The sequence below is a fragment of the Trachymyrmex septentrionalis genome, unplaced genomic scaffold (assembly GCF_001594115.1).
Source record: "Trachymyrmex septentrionalis isolate Tsep2-gDNA-1 unplaced genomic scaffold, Tsep1.0 scaffold6, whole genome shotgun sequence".
Lineage (NCBI taxonomy): Eukaryota > Metazoa > Arthropoda > Insecta > Hymenoptera > Formicidae > Trachymyrmex > Trachymyrmex septentrionalis.
The window spans coordinates 1,518,915-1,536,221 of NW_017305778.1; the positions used below are offsets into that span (position 1 = coordinate 1,518,915).

Sequence of the window (17,307 nt, forward strand, 5' to 3'; positions counted from 1 at the left end):
TTCTAAGACACACAAAACGAAAGACAGAAATAGAGAGGTCAATAGAAAAATCAGAGTCAGAATCAGAATCATCATTTATTAGATTTTCTGCACTGTTAAATTTATAGTAGCAAATTATACTCAATTTGAATTATTCTTAATCATTTCTATTGCCACTGCTCTCATTCGATATGTCGTTAATTTAACTAAAACAATGAAGTTAAATAATTTCGTTCAAGAAAATGTATAAAACTTTTATGTGACTCAAATTTTATTATTTAAGTACATACATAATAAAGACGTTGTTTACTTTGAAACTAAACAAGTCAACCACAGAAATTAATTGATTTACACACACAAAGTTAAAAATAAAATATTATTTCACTCAAAGAGAGAGAGAGAATTGAAGTTGCTCCTTTGACGTCTAACAGTGCAGTATGGGACTACGTTCCGTAAAGTGTACAAATATTACAAAAAAAAAAGAACAGTTTAGTTGCAATAGTTATAACATAAGACATAAAAAGGAAACAAAAAATAAAGATAGAAAAAAAGAGATAGAAGGAAAAGGAAAAAAAGAGAAGCGGCAAAACAACAATATACGGGGTAATCTAGATTGCGATACGTCGAGATCGATGGAAACGAAGGCGATTCGCGAAAACCGGACAGTATTTGCGGAACGTTATTACTTTCCGCCGAATAGGAGATCCATCGCGCGGTTAGATCGATCGATATCTGCGATATCGTTTCGCCCTGTAACGATGATACGTACTCACGGAGAATTAAATCGTGAAATAAAAGCGATAGAAAGACGGATGCGCGCGTGGAAGCTGCAGATGGATTGTTGTAAACGCGCTGAAACCTGATCTATACACACACGAAATATTTTTGAAATAGCGATTTCCTGACAATAGAAAACTAAGGGAAACTCAGGCAGTAGCAGCCGATTGCAATCGCGGAAACTTTCCATCGATTGTTGCGAATTAGTGTATTGAAGACTGTAGTAGGAGATGTGAAAAAGATAAAAGGAAGAGAAGCAGTGGCGCTTTTGTATTTTTTGATGTATCATACAAAGCTAACGGAATTTGGAAAAACAATGTTTGTTCGAGTGAGACTAAATAAAAGAAACAAAGCGGGATTGTTCCCTCAATGTGTATAAATATAAGGAACATTAAATTATCTTCTAGTTTAGTGTGAATTTGAATACAACATTGAAATTTAATATCGGGTTATTTTTACACGGCGTTATTATTTTACAGTAAAGTTGATTGCTATACGCGCTGTTTAATTAATAAAGTTTGAGCTTTGAAAACAGGACTCTGTTTTTGATTCTATTTATCCCGAAGGTATAAAAATATATTTGCATTTTTACAGAATGGAGTGTAATTTAATTCATACATTGTAGTATCCACAATTTTTTTCTGATAGTCCAATTTTTATCTCAGGGGAAAAAGAATTTATTTTTCGAATAAGTGCTGAATGTGTGCCGCTCGTTGCTCGCATCACCGGAATCATTCAAATTGATTGGTACACGTATCGAGGGACAGATTTTAACTTATTCACCATGACGGTATGCAGTCACTATAAATCCACGCCAACAAGGAAAATTCGAGAAACCGAGCGAGGATGAGTCTGAATTTGTAAGTATTTGATCTGGTCCTAAGATACGATGATCGGGATAATGTAACTTTGGCCATTTTCCTTTTAAGAGGCATAATTGACATAAATGTCGTTCTATCCTTCTTGACAGTCAATGAATAATAAAGGGATCTTTCCATTTAGTGGAATACGAATCGACACAAACATCGTTGTTCTTTCTTGGCACTCAATAAGTAACAAAGAACACTTGTGTCGACTTATATCACTAAACGGAAAGCAGCTGAAGATAAAACGACACTTGTGTCTGTACTGGTTATGGTCCACTTGATGCTATAATGCTTTGACGCATTCTTCGATTGATAAATTAATAAAATTGCTTCTTTTAGTCAATCAAATATTTTGAAACATTAGTAGAGTTAAAAGCTGGAATTGTCTATATTGTCAATCAGACAAACATTTTGTACTTTTTTATCGCTTTCGTTATACAGAATAAACAATTCTTCTCCAAAATAAACAAATAAATGTGAATAAATACAAAAGCATTTATTCACATATATTATACAAGAATATATTTAGTGAAAAACCAAAAAAGTTTTTGAACTATAATGTTCTGTTATCTCCTAAGTTATTTCTCTAGGTTGTGCGCGCATAAAATATAATAATCTACATTTACGTACATACAATGTAAATTATGTAAACTATGTTTTACTGATAAACTATGTAAACAATTTATGGATCAATGAAGCTATTCTTTGTCGTTGCATTCGACTGCATTAAAACTTCTATCTCGTTTACATATTTTTATATGTCAATATTAAAGTCAGTTACATTAACAATCATAAAATTTAATTACTTCTTTTTATATTGTTATCCGAAATTTATAATAATTTACATATTTTACTGCTTGTATTGTCTGTTTGAAAAATATTCGTGTAAACGTAAACAATACATAATTCCAAAATATTCCATGTAAACTTGAAATATACTGCACAATCCTGGTTACTTCTCTCCACGTGATGTAAAAAATTTTTAATTAATATATTCATATAATATCAAACTAAAAGTATCTCTCATTTAAATAACATATAAAAAAAATTATAAGACCTTGAGTTTATGATTTTGAAGCACAAGAGAAATAAATAGAAAAATACAAGTACTTTGTACGCACACGTGTACTCGTATCGTAGTTTTTATTTATTATATTTCTCTTGTAAACTTCAAAATCATAAACTGAAGGTTTTAAAATATGCTTATATTATTCAAATATGAATAGATACTTTTAGTTTAATTACAATACATATATAAAAAGTTAAAATCGTATGTGTGCAAATCACGTTCAATTGATAAAATAGATGATTTCGTCGAAATTGCGGCCATTACTTCAGCATCTTCTTAAGTGTAGGGACTGCAACCCTGTGTTTTTTAAAAGAAAAATAGCCTTTGTATTCATCGTGTGGTCGCCGGTGTGGAGCAGGTGAAAGAGACCATGTTGCAATGCGTGTACCTACGTCGAGCCGCAGGGGCGTTTTATACGGATTTGCGCGCTCACGATAGCACGATAATTTACGGCATCGCGGTCGCAAATGCGGTAGAGCCGCGCGCGTGGGCGAAGCTATAATGCGATCGGGGAAACATGAATCTTTGAGAGAATCCCGGGAGCAGCTTCCGGAGAGGGTTCCGCCTAGCTCCTCCGCCCCGTGTACGTGCCGGAACTTCTTGAGAACTTTCCCTTTTGCCGCAATAGAACGCCGTCAAACGCTTCCGCTTACCGCGACGGGGTGGAACGGCGAGTGTCGCGAACTCATGAAACTCATTCATAAGGGAATAAGAGGGCCGGCAACCTCTCTGATAACGAAGTGAATTGAACAAATCGGCAATTTCTTCATCGTGATTTGATTGCTTCGCCACGGTAAGTCAACGGCGATCCACTTCGATTTTGCGAAATACCGGATAATTGCCAGTCACTTGATATCGTTTACTTGTGCTGGTACCTAAAAGGCTTTCTTCATATGCATGTGAGTCTTCTTCAGATATTTCTTGAAGTTCTAGTTCTTCGATCTATAAGCTCTTCTGATTCGTCGATATCAAGAAGAGCGTTTCATACTTTTTACAATTACATCGGAATAAATAATTTAAGGTACTGTCGATCTTCTTCTTGGCTTTTTGAAGATTCTATTTTATAAAACAATTAATTTTAAGGCTTTAAGATTAAAAATCAATGCAATAAAGGGGCCAAAGGTAAATATAGACATGCAAATGTTATAAACAAAATTAATCACAAAGTCATACTTTTCAACTCTAAATAATCATCTTCAAATGAATAACTTATCTTATAATAAACAACATCCTTGTGATACACATATTATTTATCAAATTGAAATATTGCAATCTAACATCAGTTACAATGACAAGCATGATTTCTGTTAGCACATTTTGATATTTTAATTTTCGTCTCTACTCTCAACAAGAAACTTTTCTATATTTATTTTACATATCGTTCCTTTATTTAAAAAATGAGATAACAGAAAAAATAAAATTTTTCAGAAAAGAGAAAAAACCATTTTTTAACTTAATAGAAAATTATCGATTATTCAAATAACATCGTTGCAAAAAGAATATATTCTTATAGAAATATAATCAAATGTTATTTTCGTTTCATAATCCTTAAAAATCATTCTTTTGGAATTGCGAAGATTTTTATATCTATAACAAAATTATTTATAAAAATCCAGAATAATTCATCGAAAGTGATAATAATTCAAAATATCACCAACAGTTTATATTTACCTTGATCAACTAAAAAATAACTAATTAAAAATAAAACAATCTCCAAATTTCAATTACTAAAACTGTTTTAATTCTAAATGTCTGTAAAATTCTACCTTTTATTTATAAAAATGACACAACTTAAAATGTGTCACTTTTGTAGACGATATTATGATCTTTTCAAGCTGAATAATGCTGTTTAGTTTTCGGTCGCTCCGCGAAAAGCTTGTAAAAGACTGTAAACGTAGTTGAGTTTTTAGTAAGAATTCCACGTAACTTTCAGTCCTGCCCTGGGGAGATATCTTGGCAGATTCTCCCCATCTTAAAAAAAAAGTATTATCTCTACAAAAACCTTAAAAATTTCATAAGCGCTGTTTGAAGAACGGATTGTAAAATTAAGTTAGTTTACTTTTGATGATTAATAGAGATAACTTTTACCTAACTCATTCATGTTGATAACTCGAAAATCATATTTCTTTAATTATGTTACTTTTAAAATAACGGAACGGTATATACATGTATATAATCACAATTAAACAATTGGTGAAAATCGTTTTCATTTATATGTTAAAAAAAAATCAAAAAATTGCGTGCGTACCTTAAATAAAATATTTCTTATTGTTAGACATTATGCTTGATCTCCTGTTTATTATAAGTCTATTATTTATCGTTTATAAGATAAATTTATTATTTATTAGAAGATAAGTAAATTATTCGCAAAATTACTACACAAAATTACTAATTAAAGTCAAAACTTTGTATGAATTTGTTTGATCAATTTTGTAAAATTTGAATTGTATTAGCACATCTAATTTTAGTTTCGGTTTTTATAATATTAATTTTGATTCTATTTTATATTTGATATAAAGCAGAATGTGTTTTATTTTCTAGTAATTTTTATTTCAATAATTGTTTATATATTCAGTTAATTGTTTCTTAATCTTTCTCAACGGACGTGATAATATCGGATTTTAACGCAGCATCCAATATATGCATACATTTTCACTTCTATCCAACTTTGTCGGATGATCTCGATACTGTTTCATCGAGTCACTCTTTGAATAATGCAAGCAGAGAGAGAGAGAGAGAGAGAGAGAGAGAGAGAGAGAGAGAGAGAGAGAGAGAGAGTGCATTGAAAGCTGTCGCTACTATCACATAGTCCCGTTCAATAAAGAACTAATTCCGGTCTAATTAAACGCTGCGAGCCACCGTATTTAACACGAAGGGCTCGTGTCATCGATGTGCGCGTATGTGCACATTGGCACTTAGATGTAGATACTAATTATCGGTATGAAGAGGCTCTCAGAGCCTTCATTTTGGCGTATACTCAGGCTACTAACGCGAGTTGTAGTGAACGAGAAAACACCGACATGAAACGCATGTACTCGTGGATACACCATTCTCTCACCGTATTCGCGAAAACCAAACTGTATCCCGTCACTAGAGATTGGCTTCATTTTCATTTGATCCGCTCTGACAACACGATGCAAACATGTACCTCTAATTATTCGTTTAGAAACTTCAACCGTTATTTCAGTTGGTCGAAATTATGTGCGTCATCGAATGAAGAATAAGCGGCGAATGAATGAAGAGCCACATACACGAACGTATTTTATGTTAGTCGGAAACTCCTGAGAGACTCTCAGCGGGGAGTGAATTAAAGCATTATTAAAACTGTTGGCAAGCCGATCGCTCGGAAGAAGTGGTAAATTAATCTCCTGTGCATTGCTAGCTCAAAATTTGAATATTGTTTTGTTTTTCGACAGATTCTAGCCGATGGTGTACTACTGTGCTTAATAAAGTTTTTTCCTCGCCGGAGTTTAAATTACAATGTAATTAAACAACACATCCAGCTTGCAATCGAATCTCATTTGCAGAATAAATGAATTAATTGAACGACATGTCTTCGTGAAATTTTCTTTGGTCGTTCGTGCAATAGGATATAAATTCTCGTCTATAAGCCTTCGGCAAAAAAAGCGGCGTTAACCACGCTAATTGTAGCAGTAACGATAATAGTTACATCAGCTTTGATAGTCGCATAACGATAACGACTCATCGTTAACATGAATGTGACAAACTCTTAAAGTCGGCGAATTTTCCATGGAATAAGACTTCGCTGAAGAAGAAAATTAGATATTTTTGCGAAAATGTGCCGCACAAAAATTGTACGTTGATTCATTGATCCGATTCATGTCTCACAAGTATAACAAAATTATTTAGAAACCTATTTTAGGATTTTCATGTTATTTATTATGTCTTTTAGAGAGATGTGCAAACTATTTGAATATTCAAATCACGTAAGATTCAATTTGATTTGAATTTGTATCTCTACACTGTTAAAAATATCGTGAAATTTAATATATTTTTAAGTTGCACGAGTTAAATTTAATTTCATAACATTACATTATTATTATTATTATTATTAGGCGTTAGGAACTCGAAAGTTCATTGCCGCAAATACCAAATCCCGCCACTGTTCCCATCCCAATAACATTACATTATGTAAATTAAATTAAATTTAATGTATTTATAACTAAAAAATATATTTGTGTACATGTACACAAAATTTAATAATGTACTTTCCATAAAATTTTATGTTGCATGAAATTTGATACACACATTCATTACATTTAAGACTACTGTAACTTAGTTTTCAATTAAATCGTTCATTACTTTTCAATTACTTTATACCACAAGCTTCTGTTACATGTTATTTAAATTCTATAACAGTATATGTCTTTTATTTAATGCATTTAAATATATTAATCAATATTATTTTTACACAGAAATTTTTTTACTACCTATATATTAAAATTTATCCTAATAATATATTGATGATAAAAAAAAATCATGTTTCAACAATTCGATTCGATTTGATTCAATTAGGATATAAAATTTTATTGATTTACATAGATTCAGAGTGTTCTTTAAATAATAACTACGATAATATTAAAGGAAACCTCAAGTTACTAATTTGTGTATAATCTCTATAGGATTATGACAATATAATGAATTATATCGATGTCAATGCCAATAGAATTATAATCTACAAGAATGAAATTTTTCGGAACAAAGAAAATGAGAAAACTCTTAAGTTTGCGCGCAATTTATCTGATATAGTATAATGAAGATTTCGCAAACTTCTCGTTTAATTTCCTTTTTCCGTTTTTTTCTTCTTCTTAACAATATGTCTCTCCAGCAACAGCGATTTCCAAATCATGCAACTAGGTCAAGAACACATTTTCCTAAGAAATGTAGATATACGAGCTGAGAATTGCGGTATTTTTCCAGCAAGAAAAAATATCATTAGTGAGAAAATCTGTTAAAAATGACAAGAAATTGTTAATTATCTCATTGCGTGCGTTGCATAATTTTCTCACAGAATTACAAAAATCCTTATAAATTTAATAGTTGTTAATTTATTTTAAATATTAAAAGCATTTTTCAACGCTTTTAATACTCAAAATAAGTAATTTTCAGTATTAAATTGACCAGTATTAAATTGGATTTTTGGTACAGGAAAATTACGTAAAGTTAAAGCGCGACGAATATGGAAGCGGATAATTTCACGCGCAGTTCACATGATTCGCGATCGAGGACGACAGCTTGCAAAACTGTATCTCGTAATGGTGAACCACAGATTTGAATGGTTCAAACGGAAAAGTAATTTCCCTCAGAAATAACCCCGAAACGAGATCGTTTTGACGATTATCAAGGTTTGTATCGCTTCTTATTTTGCCCGCCGGTCGACCAGCGCAAATCGACTTTTTTTTCTTAAATACGACCGCAATTTTTGTACAATCATGGATATCTTTGTTCTTCTGCTTCTCAATATATTTTGTCCATTTTCGCAATTTCGTTGCCATTATCCCTATTATTTAATAATATCTGTAACAAGAAATCCGTTTTTCGTAACTAAAGTAGAATACACTTTTGGAACTTAAAGTGAGATAGGTATACGTTTGACATTTAGCGAAAACGGAGAAAGAGAGTTCTAGTACAGTCTAGTGCAGCAATAAAAAATAGATTTGATGTCTTTATATCGGGTTCAAATCCCGACTGAGATAATATTTTTTACAATAAATCATTTTCAGGGATTTAAAGACGTTCACATTAGCATCAATAACATTAAATTGCTTGTCAATTTAATTTGCGATATTACTACTCCAACTTCAGTTTAGAGTTGTTTTGAAGATCAAACAATCATTCTTCATTGTGGAGACATATAATCGGCGCACAATTTGCTTGAACTGCAAATTGTATAAATTCACAAGAAATATTATTGGGCACAAAGAACCGCTTGGTCAAATATGGAGTTTCCCACTCATGAGTATTTAATTTCAATCGGTTTTCACTCAATATTAAATATCTTCATAATTATACTCAAATTTTTTCTGGCCAGGACTTGTACTTCTGTTATTTGCTACAGGATTTTATATTTTTCTCTCATGTTTCCTTTTTTGTAATTTTGAACATTGTTTAAATCTAATTGTCAGTGCATGCAATAAAGTTATTATTATTATTATTATTATATTTCTCCTCATGTTGAACTATTAAATTCCCTTTTCACAACCGCTCGACGCATTAACGGAGTCGGGGCCAAGTGTTAACTCGGAAGTCTCTTTTCGTACCAACCTAATCCTCGGAAATTATCACTTTCGGAGGTCTGCTAAAAAGCGCGGATGCACTTCTCTCCGCACAGCTTGCATTCGCGCGAATGAATTCCACCTCGCGGATAACGCCTGTCCCCGAAACAATTTACTTCCGCGACCGTAATTACTTTGTCCTTTGGAACATGTAAAGGCTTCAATTCATACCTCCGATACGTTCTCGCATGGATTTTAATAATCGCTTTGCTTTTACCTCTCAATTCTTTTGTCGTGGGAGTAGAACAGCCGAAAAACGCCGAATTTCCGCCGAAACTCGTTTTATCGAGTTCTCTTTCGGAAGGCTGCGGTCGTTTTTCACCGCAAACTTTATCCCGTAATTCTTCTGATTACACAGAAAATGACTGGTAATAGCCAACCGTTGTGGAATAGACTAGCAACAGGTACAAGGATTTGTACCATCCGGCGTCAATACGCCGACCCATTTCCGTTCCCGAGTCATCAATAGTGATTTCTCGGCAGAAAAGGTATTGACTAGCATTATTGTGTATTATTAGATTAACTAATCAAGGTAAATATGCATTGTTAATAATATTTAGAGTTGTATCACTTTCGACATGAATTATTAATTTGTTATCATTTTGTAGAATACAAAAATTATCATAATAAAAAAAATGATTTTTTAAAGGTTGTGAAACAAAAATGACAAAAGTGACATTTTGATTATGTTTTAGTATTTTGACACTATATTACTATAATTACACTATAATTATTATAATTAATATACAAAAATCGATAACGATTATAGTCAGAGTCATCTGCAGACATATCGTTCCTTCAAAAGTGACACAAAAGAATTTAGTTTAAAAAAAAAAACTATTTTTCTACTTGACAGAAAAAATTATTAACTAATCAAACATTGACAGAAAGAATATACTTTAAAAAACATAATATTTTTGTCACTTTCGTTTTACAGCTTTTAAAAAGACCACTTTTTTAGTTATGACAATTTTGATACAAAATTATAATAAACTTGGAATAATTTATTAAAAAATGACATATACTTAATTCAAAACATTACCAACAGTTTATACTTATATTAATCAAACTAAAATGACTAAATTCAAAATAAAATAATTTCTTCTTTAAACTTCGATCATTATAACTATCTTAATGCTAATGTTTTTTTTGTAGAAGAAACTCCTTTTTATTTACAAAAACAATTTTACAAAAATAACTCAAACTCTTGTGTCTTTTGTAAAAGGTATTATGATCCTTTTGAAAACTTTAAGAAGTAAGAACGACACAAATACGATTAAAGAACGGATTGTAAAGTTAAATTAGTTTACTTTTGATGATTGATAGAGATAATTTTTACCTAACTTATTTATGGTGATATATCAAAAATCACATTTTTTTTAGTTGCGTCAGTTTTGAAGTAAGAGAATTATATAAGATACCTTTTGTGCAAAGAGGAATGTTGCTATTATTCTTAATCTTTTTATATTCCTCATAATCCGTATACAATGTCCAATCTGCTTATAGTGATCCTAATTATACTTGTAGTTTGACGCATCACAGATCTTATGAATAAAATATAATTTAGATTTTTCGGCAGAAAAATCAATGAACAGCTAAAGAAGGTAATATATGTTACGTGTAATTTACTTAAATCATTCTTAAAAAGAATGATTCTTAGAAAGAATGACTTTGCTGAAAGATTTAAAATTTTGCTCGATAACAGATGCAAAAATAATGTTGTTGGAAACTCAAACTGATTACTAGAATATAAAAATGTTTTGCGGTATTGCTCCTCACTTTTTAGTTTCTAATATAATTATTTTGGTAGTCTAACAAAATTATTTTCCGTTTCAAAATTATTTACTATATTCAGCAAAATTTTAGATTCTTCAGCAAAATCATTTTGTCCGCGTAAGAGATATCTAATGCTTTCCAGACATTTCACTCGTTCCTTATTTCGTCAGATATGGTACATTCTGAACGAAAGGGTGTTCCGGTCATAAATACGATGTCGAAAATGTTTCGAAATACTGTGGTTTGCGCCACATAACAAATTCGATTGAAAGAGGTATCGATGCGGATTTCGCGCAGACCTTTTCGTTAGACAATAAAACACACTGCACGTAAATACGAAGAGAAAGCCAGGAGCACCAAAACGAAGAATACGTTATATAAATCCTAGCATGGCCGTCGCGAAATTGAATACAGCGTTATAAGAAGATGGAGTTCAAGGCAAAGATGAAGGAGAATTCTCCAAAATCAAATGAGAGAGAAAGGGAAAGATTGGCCAGCGTTGAGGGATTATAATTTGTAATAAAGAAACTGCCTTTGCTGTGGCAAGAATAAGACATTGTCGGAATGTTTCACGAGAATTAGCTGCAATTAAGACGATTTATCGACAGGCACGAGATTGCGCATGGACGACTGTGCGAAATAGCGAAGACGATAAATTTCCGAGTGCTACAACCTCCTGTGACAGCTCGCTTTGTCGCGCAGGTGATAGCTCGGGGTGCACCTTACTTTATGATTATTTCGTAATCCCGACGATGCACATCGCGGAAATAATGATTTAACGTTGTTACTTTGGATAATTGCCTTGGATTCGCGTTGTTCTGTTAACAAGGAATAGTCATAATTTTTTTTACGCAAACAATCACCTCGGATTTTTTTTCATCCCAATTAAAATCACTATTATTAACACAACATATTGTATTTGAAAGCATATGGGTTTAAAATCATAATTCTCTTAAAAAAGTAAATAGAAACCAAACAAATATTAAACGGAATATGCACGTTAAATAGCTTATTATAATAGTATTTTTAATAAATAAAGATTTTAATTAATACTGTATAATGTTTTTTAATTAAGAGTTTTCGAGAGAATTGCATATTTAAAGAATGTGAAATCATGAAAAATAATTATTAAAAACAAAAAAATATGTTAAACAATCCATCTAAAATGATATTTTATAATAATTGACATTTTTTCACTATAATATAAAAATACCTCCCCGAATGACTATTTCCGGGTTAAAGAAACTGCCGGCGTCGCACCGGCATTTACGAATAAAATTAAGATAATTTGCGAGATAAAGTCATACGTTGCATTGCATAAATTTACGTGCATTATCATATAACAATTATATAACATGATATAATATAATATGATATGATATAATATAATATAATATAATATAATAATAAACAATAATATATTGATTGATAAAATTGTCCATTTTTCCTTTAATTTCTATTTCTATGTTTTCTATTTCATTTGTGAACATTATTGGTCAATCGGTATTTCTTTTTTTTTTCATCGATTATTATGTTACCTACGTAATCTATTCAGCGGCACGTGGCACGTGAAATGGGGTTTTTCAAAATGCGCGGATTGAAAAAACAAAGGCGTGATATCGTGCGATATCACACATGCCGGCGGTCAATACCATCCGTTTCAATAAAATGCAGCGGTTAAATCTTCATCGAACAATTCAAATGTCAAATACAATTACGTTACATATTAGCCTAATTTCTCTTAGGCTATATTAATTGGAATCCAATGATAAACGCTGAATTCAAAATAAACACTATATTGCATATTAGTAAATTATAATGTTTTGATTTCCACTGACCTATTCGAAATAACAAATACGGATAAATACCTATTAATTTAATTTCTTCCCTTTGATTATAAACACAGACAAAACCAGCGGTCATTATTACTTGTAACAAGTAATATAAGTTTAATTTAGTAAATATTTTTACTTGCAGTAAAGAAATGTTTACTTAAAACTATTCAAGAAAAAAGTTACTTAGATTTAGAAAATTTTTTTTCAGTGTAATAATAATATATTTGCTTAAAAATGTAATATCATTTCCTTATATTTCAAAAGTACATAACTAAAAAAATATTATATGACTTTCAAGAGAGTTACTATGAGTTAAGTAAACATTATCCTATCAATCGCGTCAAACGTGAACTTAACTTCATAAAAAATCGTCAAAATCATTACAATTCAAAACAATAATTTTTTAAGAGTTGCGAAACAAAAGCGAGAAAAATGACTTTCATGTTAAGAATGTATATTTTTTTGCCAGTATTATTTGATTAGTGAATAATTTTCTGTCAAGTTAAAGAAAAATAGTTGTTTCGCCCTTTCTAGAAAATTTAATTTTTTGAGTGTCACTTTTGAAGTATAGGAACGATATAAGCTTTCCAAGTGTCGAATACAAACGGGGAAACATTGCAATCCGAAACTCTTTACTGTAGCCTAAGATGGATAATAGAACTGCCGCTCACCGTCAATGTCGATTTCCTGCAACATCGTTCTCAACTCCTCCGCTCTCGCAAATTGTCCCAAGGAACGCATAACCCTGCCGAGCTCTTCTTTCGTGATAGTTCCATCGCCGTCCTTGTCAAACAGCCTGAAGGCCTCCCTAAATTCTGTTGAGGAAAAGGAAAAGAAGAAACCATCGTGAGTAACTTTAATATAAATACGTTTCGTTTTCTCCACTGGAAATAACTAAAATTACTTTCTCGGTCTCTGAGAAAATTGTACAGTGTAAATTGTTTCGCCGTTTATTCTCATTTACGATGCAATTTTAAAGTAATTTTTTTTAATTTTCTACTTTTACGTAATTAGATTGGTTATACGCTTTGAATTTTTCCCTTTAGCCGAGTATTCTGACCTGTTATGGCACTAACGTCAAGCGTCCTCTCTGGAATTACCCTTTTAGAGATGGTCACCGACGGGGTCGGTTAACTGACTAAAGGTGTATGGTCGAATTCCCGGAGCGAATTTGACGAGATACGAATACAAGCCACTGCGGGTTCGGCTTAACAGTGCTTGACTCGATCGTTTAATGTCCTCGTTTCTCGAGCCGTTGATTCTGGCGGCGTATTCATGCACAGTTGCTCGTACGAGGAAACTACGATTTACGATGTAATCGACGTGATTGCATCTTACGCTTTTACAGTCTTTACGGTTGCTATGCGAATTTTACCTCAGATGCACATCGCGTGAAACGAAGTTATATATTATCTTGAATTGCGGACGCGATTTCAGTGATCGCATTTGGCGCAGAAATCAACAGAGGCCGGAGGATTCAGACGGGAAGTAGAGAACGATTCTTCTTCTTTATCTATGGACTTCCATCCTGCCAAGAATAGTATCACTCTCGTCATCTCTGCTTCTTTCGTCCCATTTCGGTCCCCGTAGAACTTTCGAAAAAAAGCTGCCACATAGAGTATTTTTCATAGAGTTATTGAATCAATTTTTTTTTAATTGACTACATAATAATTACTGTGATTTTTTTTCAAGAATTTTGACTGCATGAAAAAGAAACTTGGGACGAGAGATAAATTTTATCTGAGTTCCTAGCGACTGTAAATATCGCAATTATAGATATAATTTCATGAGAATCGAATATAGCCTTCATCTATTTATTGAACCGTATCACATTTCAAAATGAACAAGAATGCAAGCATTAGAACTGCATTACTGTAATGGACTTTAATATAATGTGGATTAAAATTTGACGTCGATCATGCTTCGATATTAGAGATTCAATTAATTACGTAATTTAAAATAATATTTTTGAAAAATATTAAAACAAATTACAAAAATAATTGTGGTACATAAAATAGGAAAATTTTTATTTTAGTTTGTAAAGATTAATGCACAGAAAGTAATCTTTGTATATAATTAATTTTTATATAATTCATTTTATGTATAAAATTTAGTGGTAGCAGTGGTTTGTATGTCCCTCTGTTTTTTTCTGTTCTTTATCAACGATTCTACTTGCTGTTAATTGGCAAAATAGACAATAATGTAGTAATACAATAGCTGCTTTAAAAGAAGTCCTTTTATATTCAAAGGCGATAAAAACGTAACGATTTTCCAGAAGAAATTATGTTCGTCGAAGTACATATTATCAAGTATACGAAGACACGTGACTTTCGTAAATATTTTCAACGAATACGAATATTTCTTAGAAGAAAAAACTCAATGGAAAGAAAACAAAGAATCAGTAAAGAAACGAATTTTCCAATAAACCAAGAAACGAGAGTTAATCTGTGCTAATTTAATGTAATTGTTTAATTTTATTCTTGTAAATTTTGAGATCGCGCTTTCAAAGAAGTTTCATAAAATATATTTAATGTGATGAAACTGAAGGATAATCGATCGCGGAGTATATAAAGTTACGCCGTTTATAACAAAGTTGAATACACAATCTTTGTTTATAGTTAGACGAGTTTCGTGGAAACTAAAATATAATTAAAATATACTTAAAGCGTAACTGATAATTGCCTGTCTCAAGCTGAATTAAAAATATTGATGAGCACCTTTTTTCATCGGTGCTATTCTGAAAAGAAGAACTTCATTCACAGAGCTCGCGACTATATAATGACATTGTATGTATAATAAAAATTACTAGGAGATTGGTTATTTCGTCGATAAATATGTCTGAATTAATGTCATTTCGCAGAAAACTCATGCCGCGAAATGGAAAAAAATATGAAATGGAAGAGAAAATTGTCTATTCGCATTTTCACGTTGGATTCTCTTAAAGAGAAATTGAAAGCATATTTATTCTTTGATTAATCGGTTTTTTAGATTGGTTTCGATGATCTGCCATAGAACATTTCCGTTTGGCTTAGCCAATTATTTTGGCGAAAATAATTAAATGTAAAAAAAATGGAAACGATGAGCACCACGAAATGTGAAACGATATTACAGGCATTACAATGCAATTTGTTTGACGTCGATTGAAGAGATCTCTATTCATCCAACCTGATGTGAGTGGAAATGTAATATTCAATAGCGATATTTATAAAACCAGAAAGAAAAACAAGTGCATGATGGACGACGCGTGCGAAAATAAAAAAAAACGTTCTCACTAAAAAAAAAAACGTTCGACGTCTGCATGACACCGTGTACGCAAAACGTGAAATTATTTATCTCGCGTGCGGATTTGATCGATCAATTGGCCTGATTTCCGATTCTCGAACGTGCATTTGTCGTGTACGACGGCGATAACAGCGGGGAAAAATAATTGCCGGTTACAAAACTGTGAATGAAGCTCACATACGCCGCGGTGCGGCGGAAGCGAGCATAGTTTTATCGGGATTAACGAAGCGATGACACCAAACAGGAGATATCCCGTTTACCGGGCGTGCCAAATTGAATCCGGCGCCGTGGGCATCTCCATCATCCGGCATCTGACGCCGCGATCAAAAGAGTACAAATTTACATTTCGGCATGTGAAGCCTGATGTCATAATATAATATAAAGTAATAAATACAGGAGAAAATAATTTTGCTCGCATGTTGTAAACGAAATTATTATCTTAATCATATTGTTTTAATTATTAATCTATTACGTTCATATTTCACTGAAATACCGTGGTTGCATGAATATTTGCCGAAAAATTCTACTAAAAAAATTTTAGAATTCATGCCTTTTGAGAAAAGATATTGGGAGATATCTTATAATAAGAATTTTTTATATTTAGCGTTATATTATTATACGTTTTATTTTAAGGAGTCTTTTAGGATTTTTGCACATCATGGAAAAAGACACTTTCAGTAAAATTACCATTAATTTTTCTGATAAATATTTATCTGATAAAATTATTTGTCAATATGTTTTTTGATTAGTTATAAGTGAATCCTAAAGGTTTGCACGTTCTTTAATTAAATGCCGGATGAATTTAGGAACTAAGTTGGATTAGTTAATTAACCAATGAGATTTATTAAGTACCTTTAGTCCTTAATTAACAGTAAGCATTTTACTGAAAGTATCTTTTTCCGTACACAAAGATCCTAAATATAATCCCTTTACAAGATAGAATAGATAATAGGATAGAATAAATTATCCCTGTAGATAGAATTAATTATGCGAGAAAAGTTACCTGTCTCGCTCAGAACGAATGAAGACTGTGATGGATAAGTCTGATATTTCACATGTCGCGCGACGAGTTTTTCCGGGGCGTGCCAATTGGCCATCAGATGGAGACTTTCTGGAGCCCCCGAAAAACTTGTTCTCTCAATAGGTCAATCGGCCAAAAAATTTGCCGTACGACGAATGAAATATTAGCTTAAAGCTCAGATGAGATTCGTGCCGCACAGTTTGAATCACGTTAGAGAAAGAGAGAAAGAGATAAGCTTCTGCGCTGAGAGAAAAGTGTTTCATATTTATGACTATATTTGCATAGTAAATGATTATGATTAAGCGCTCTATTTTTATAGTTATTATTATAGTTTATAGTTCTTATATTGCTATAATGTTAGTAATAATAATTATATTTCTAATTCTATATAAAAAAATATATAATT

At 31.9% G+C, this 17,307-nt stretch overlaps 1 protein-coding gene across 1 annotated transcript in view; it reads right to left on the reverse strand.

The window, feature by feature from the left end:
- LOC108752294 (calmodulin-like) overlaps positions 1–17,307 on the reverse strand; it is a 101,902-nt gene that overhangs the window by 42,802 nt on the left and 41,793 nt on the right. Inside the window, exon 3 of the mRNA XM_018493025.1 lies at positions 13,270–13,413. Coding sequence (XP_018348527.1) covers positions 13,270–13,413 — 144 coding nt within the window. The remainder of the gene's footprint in view (positions 1–13,269; positions 13,414–17,307) is intronic.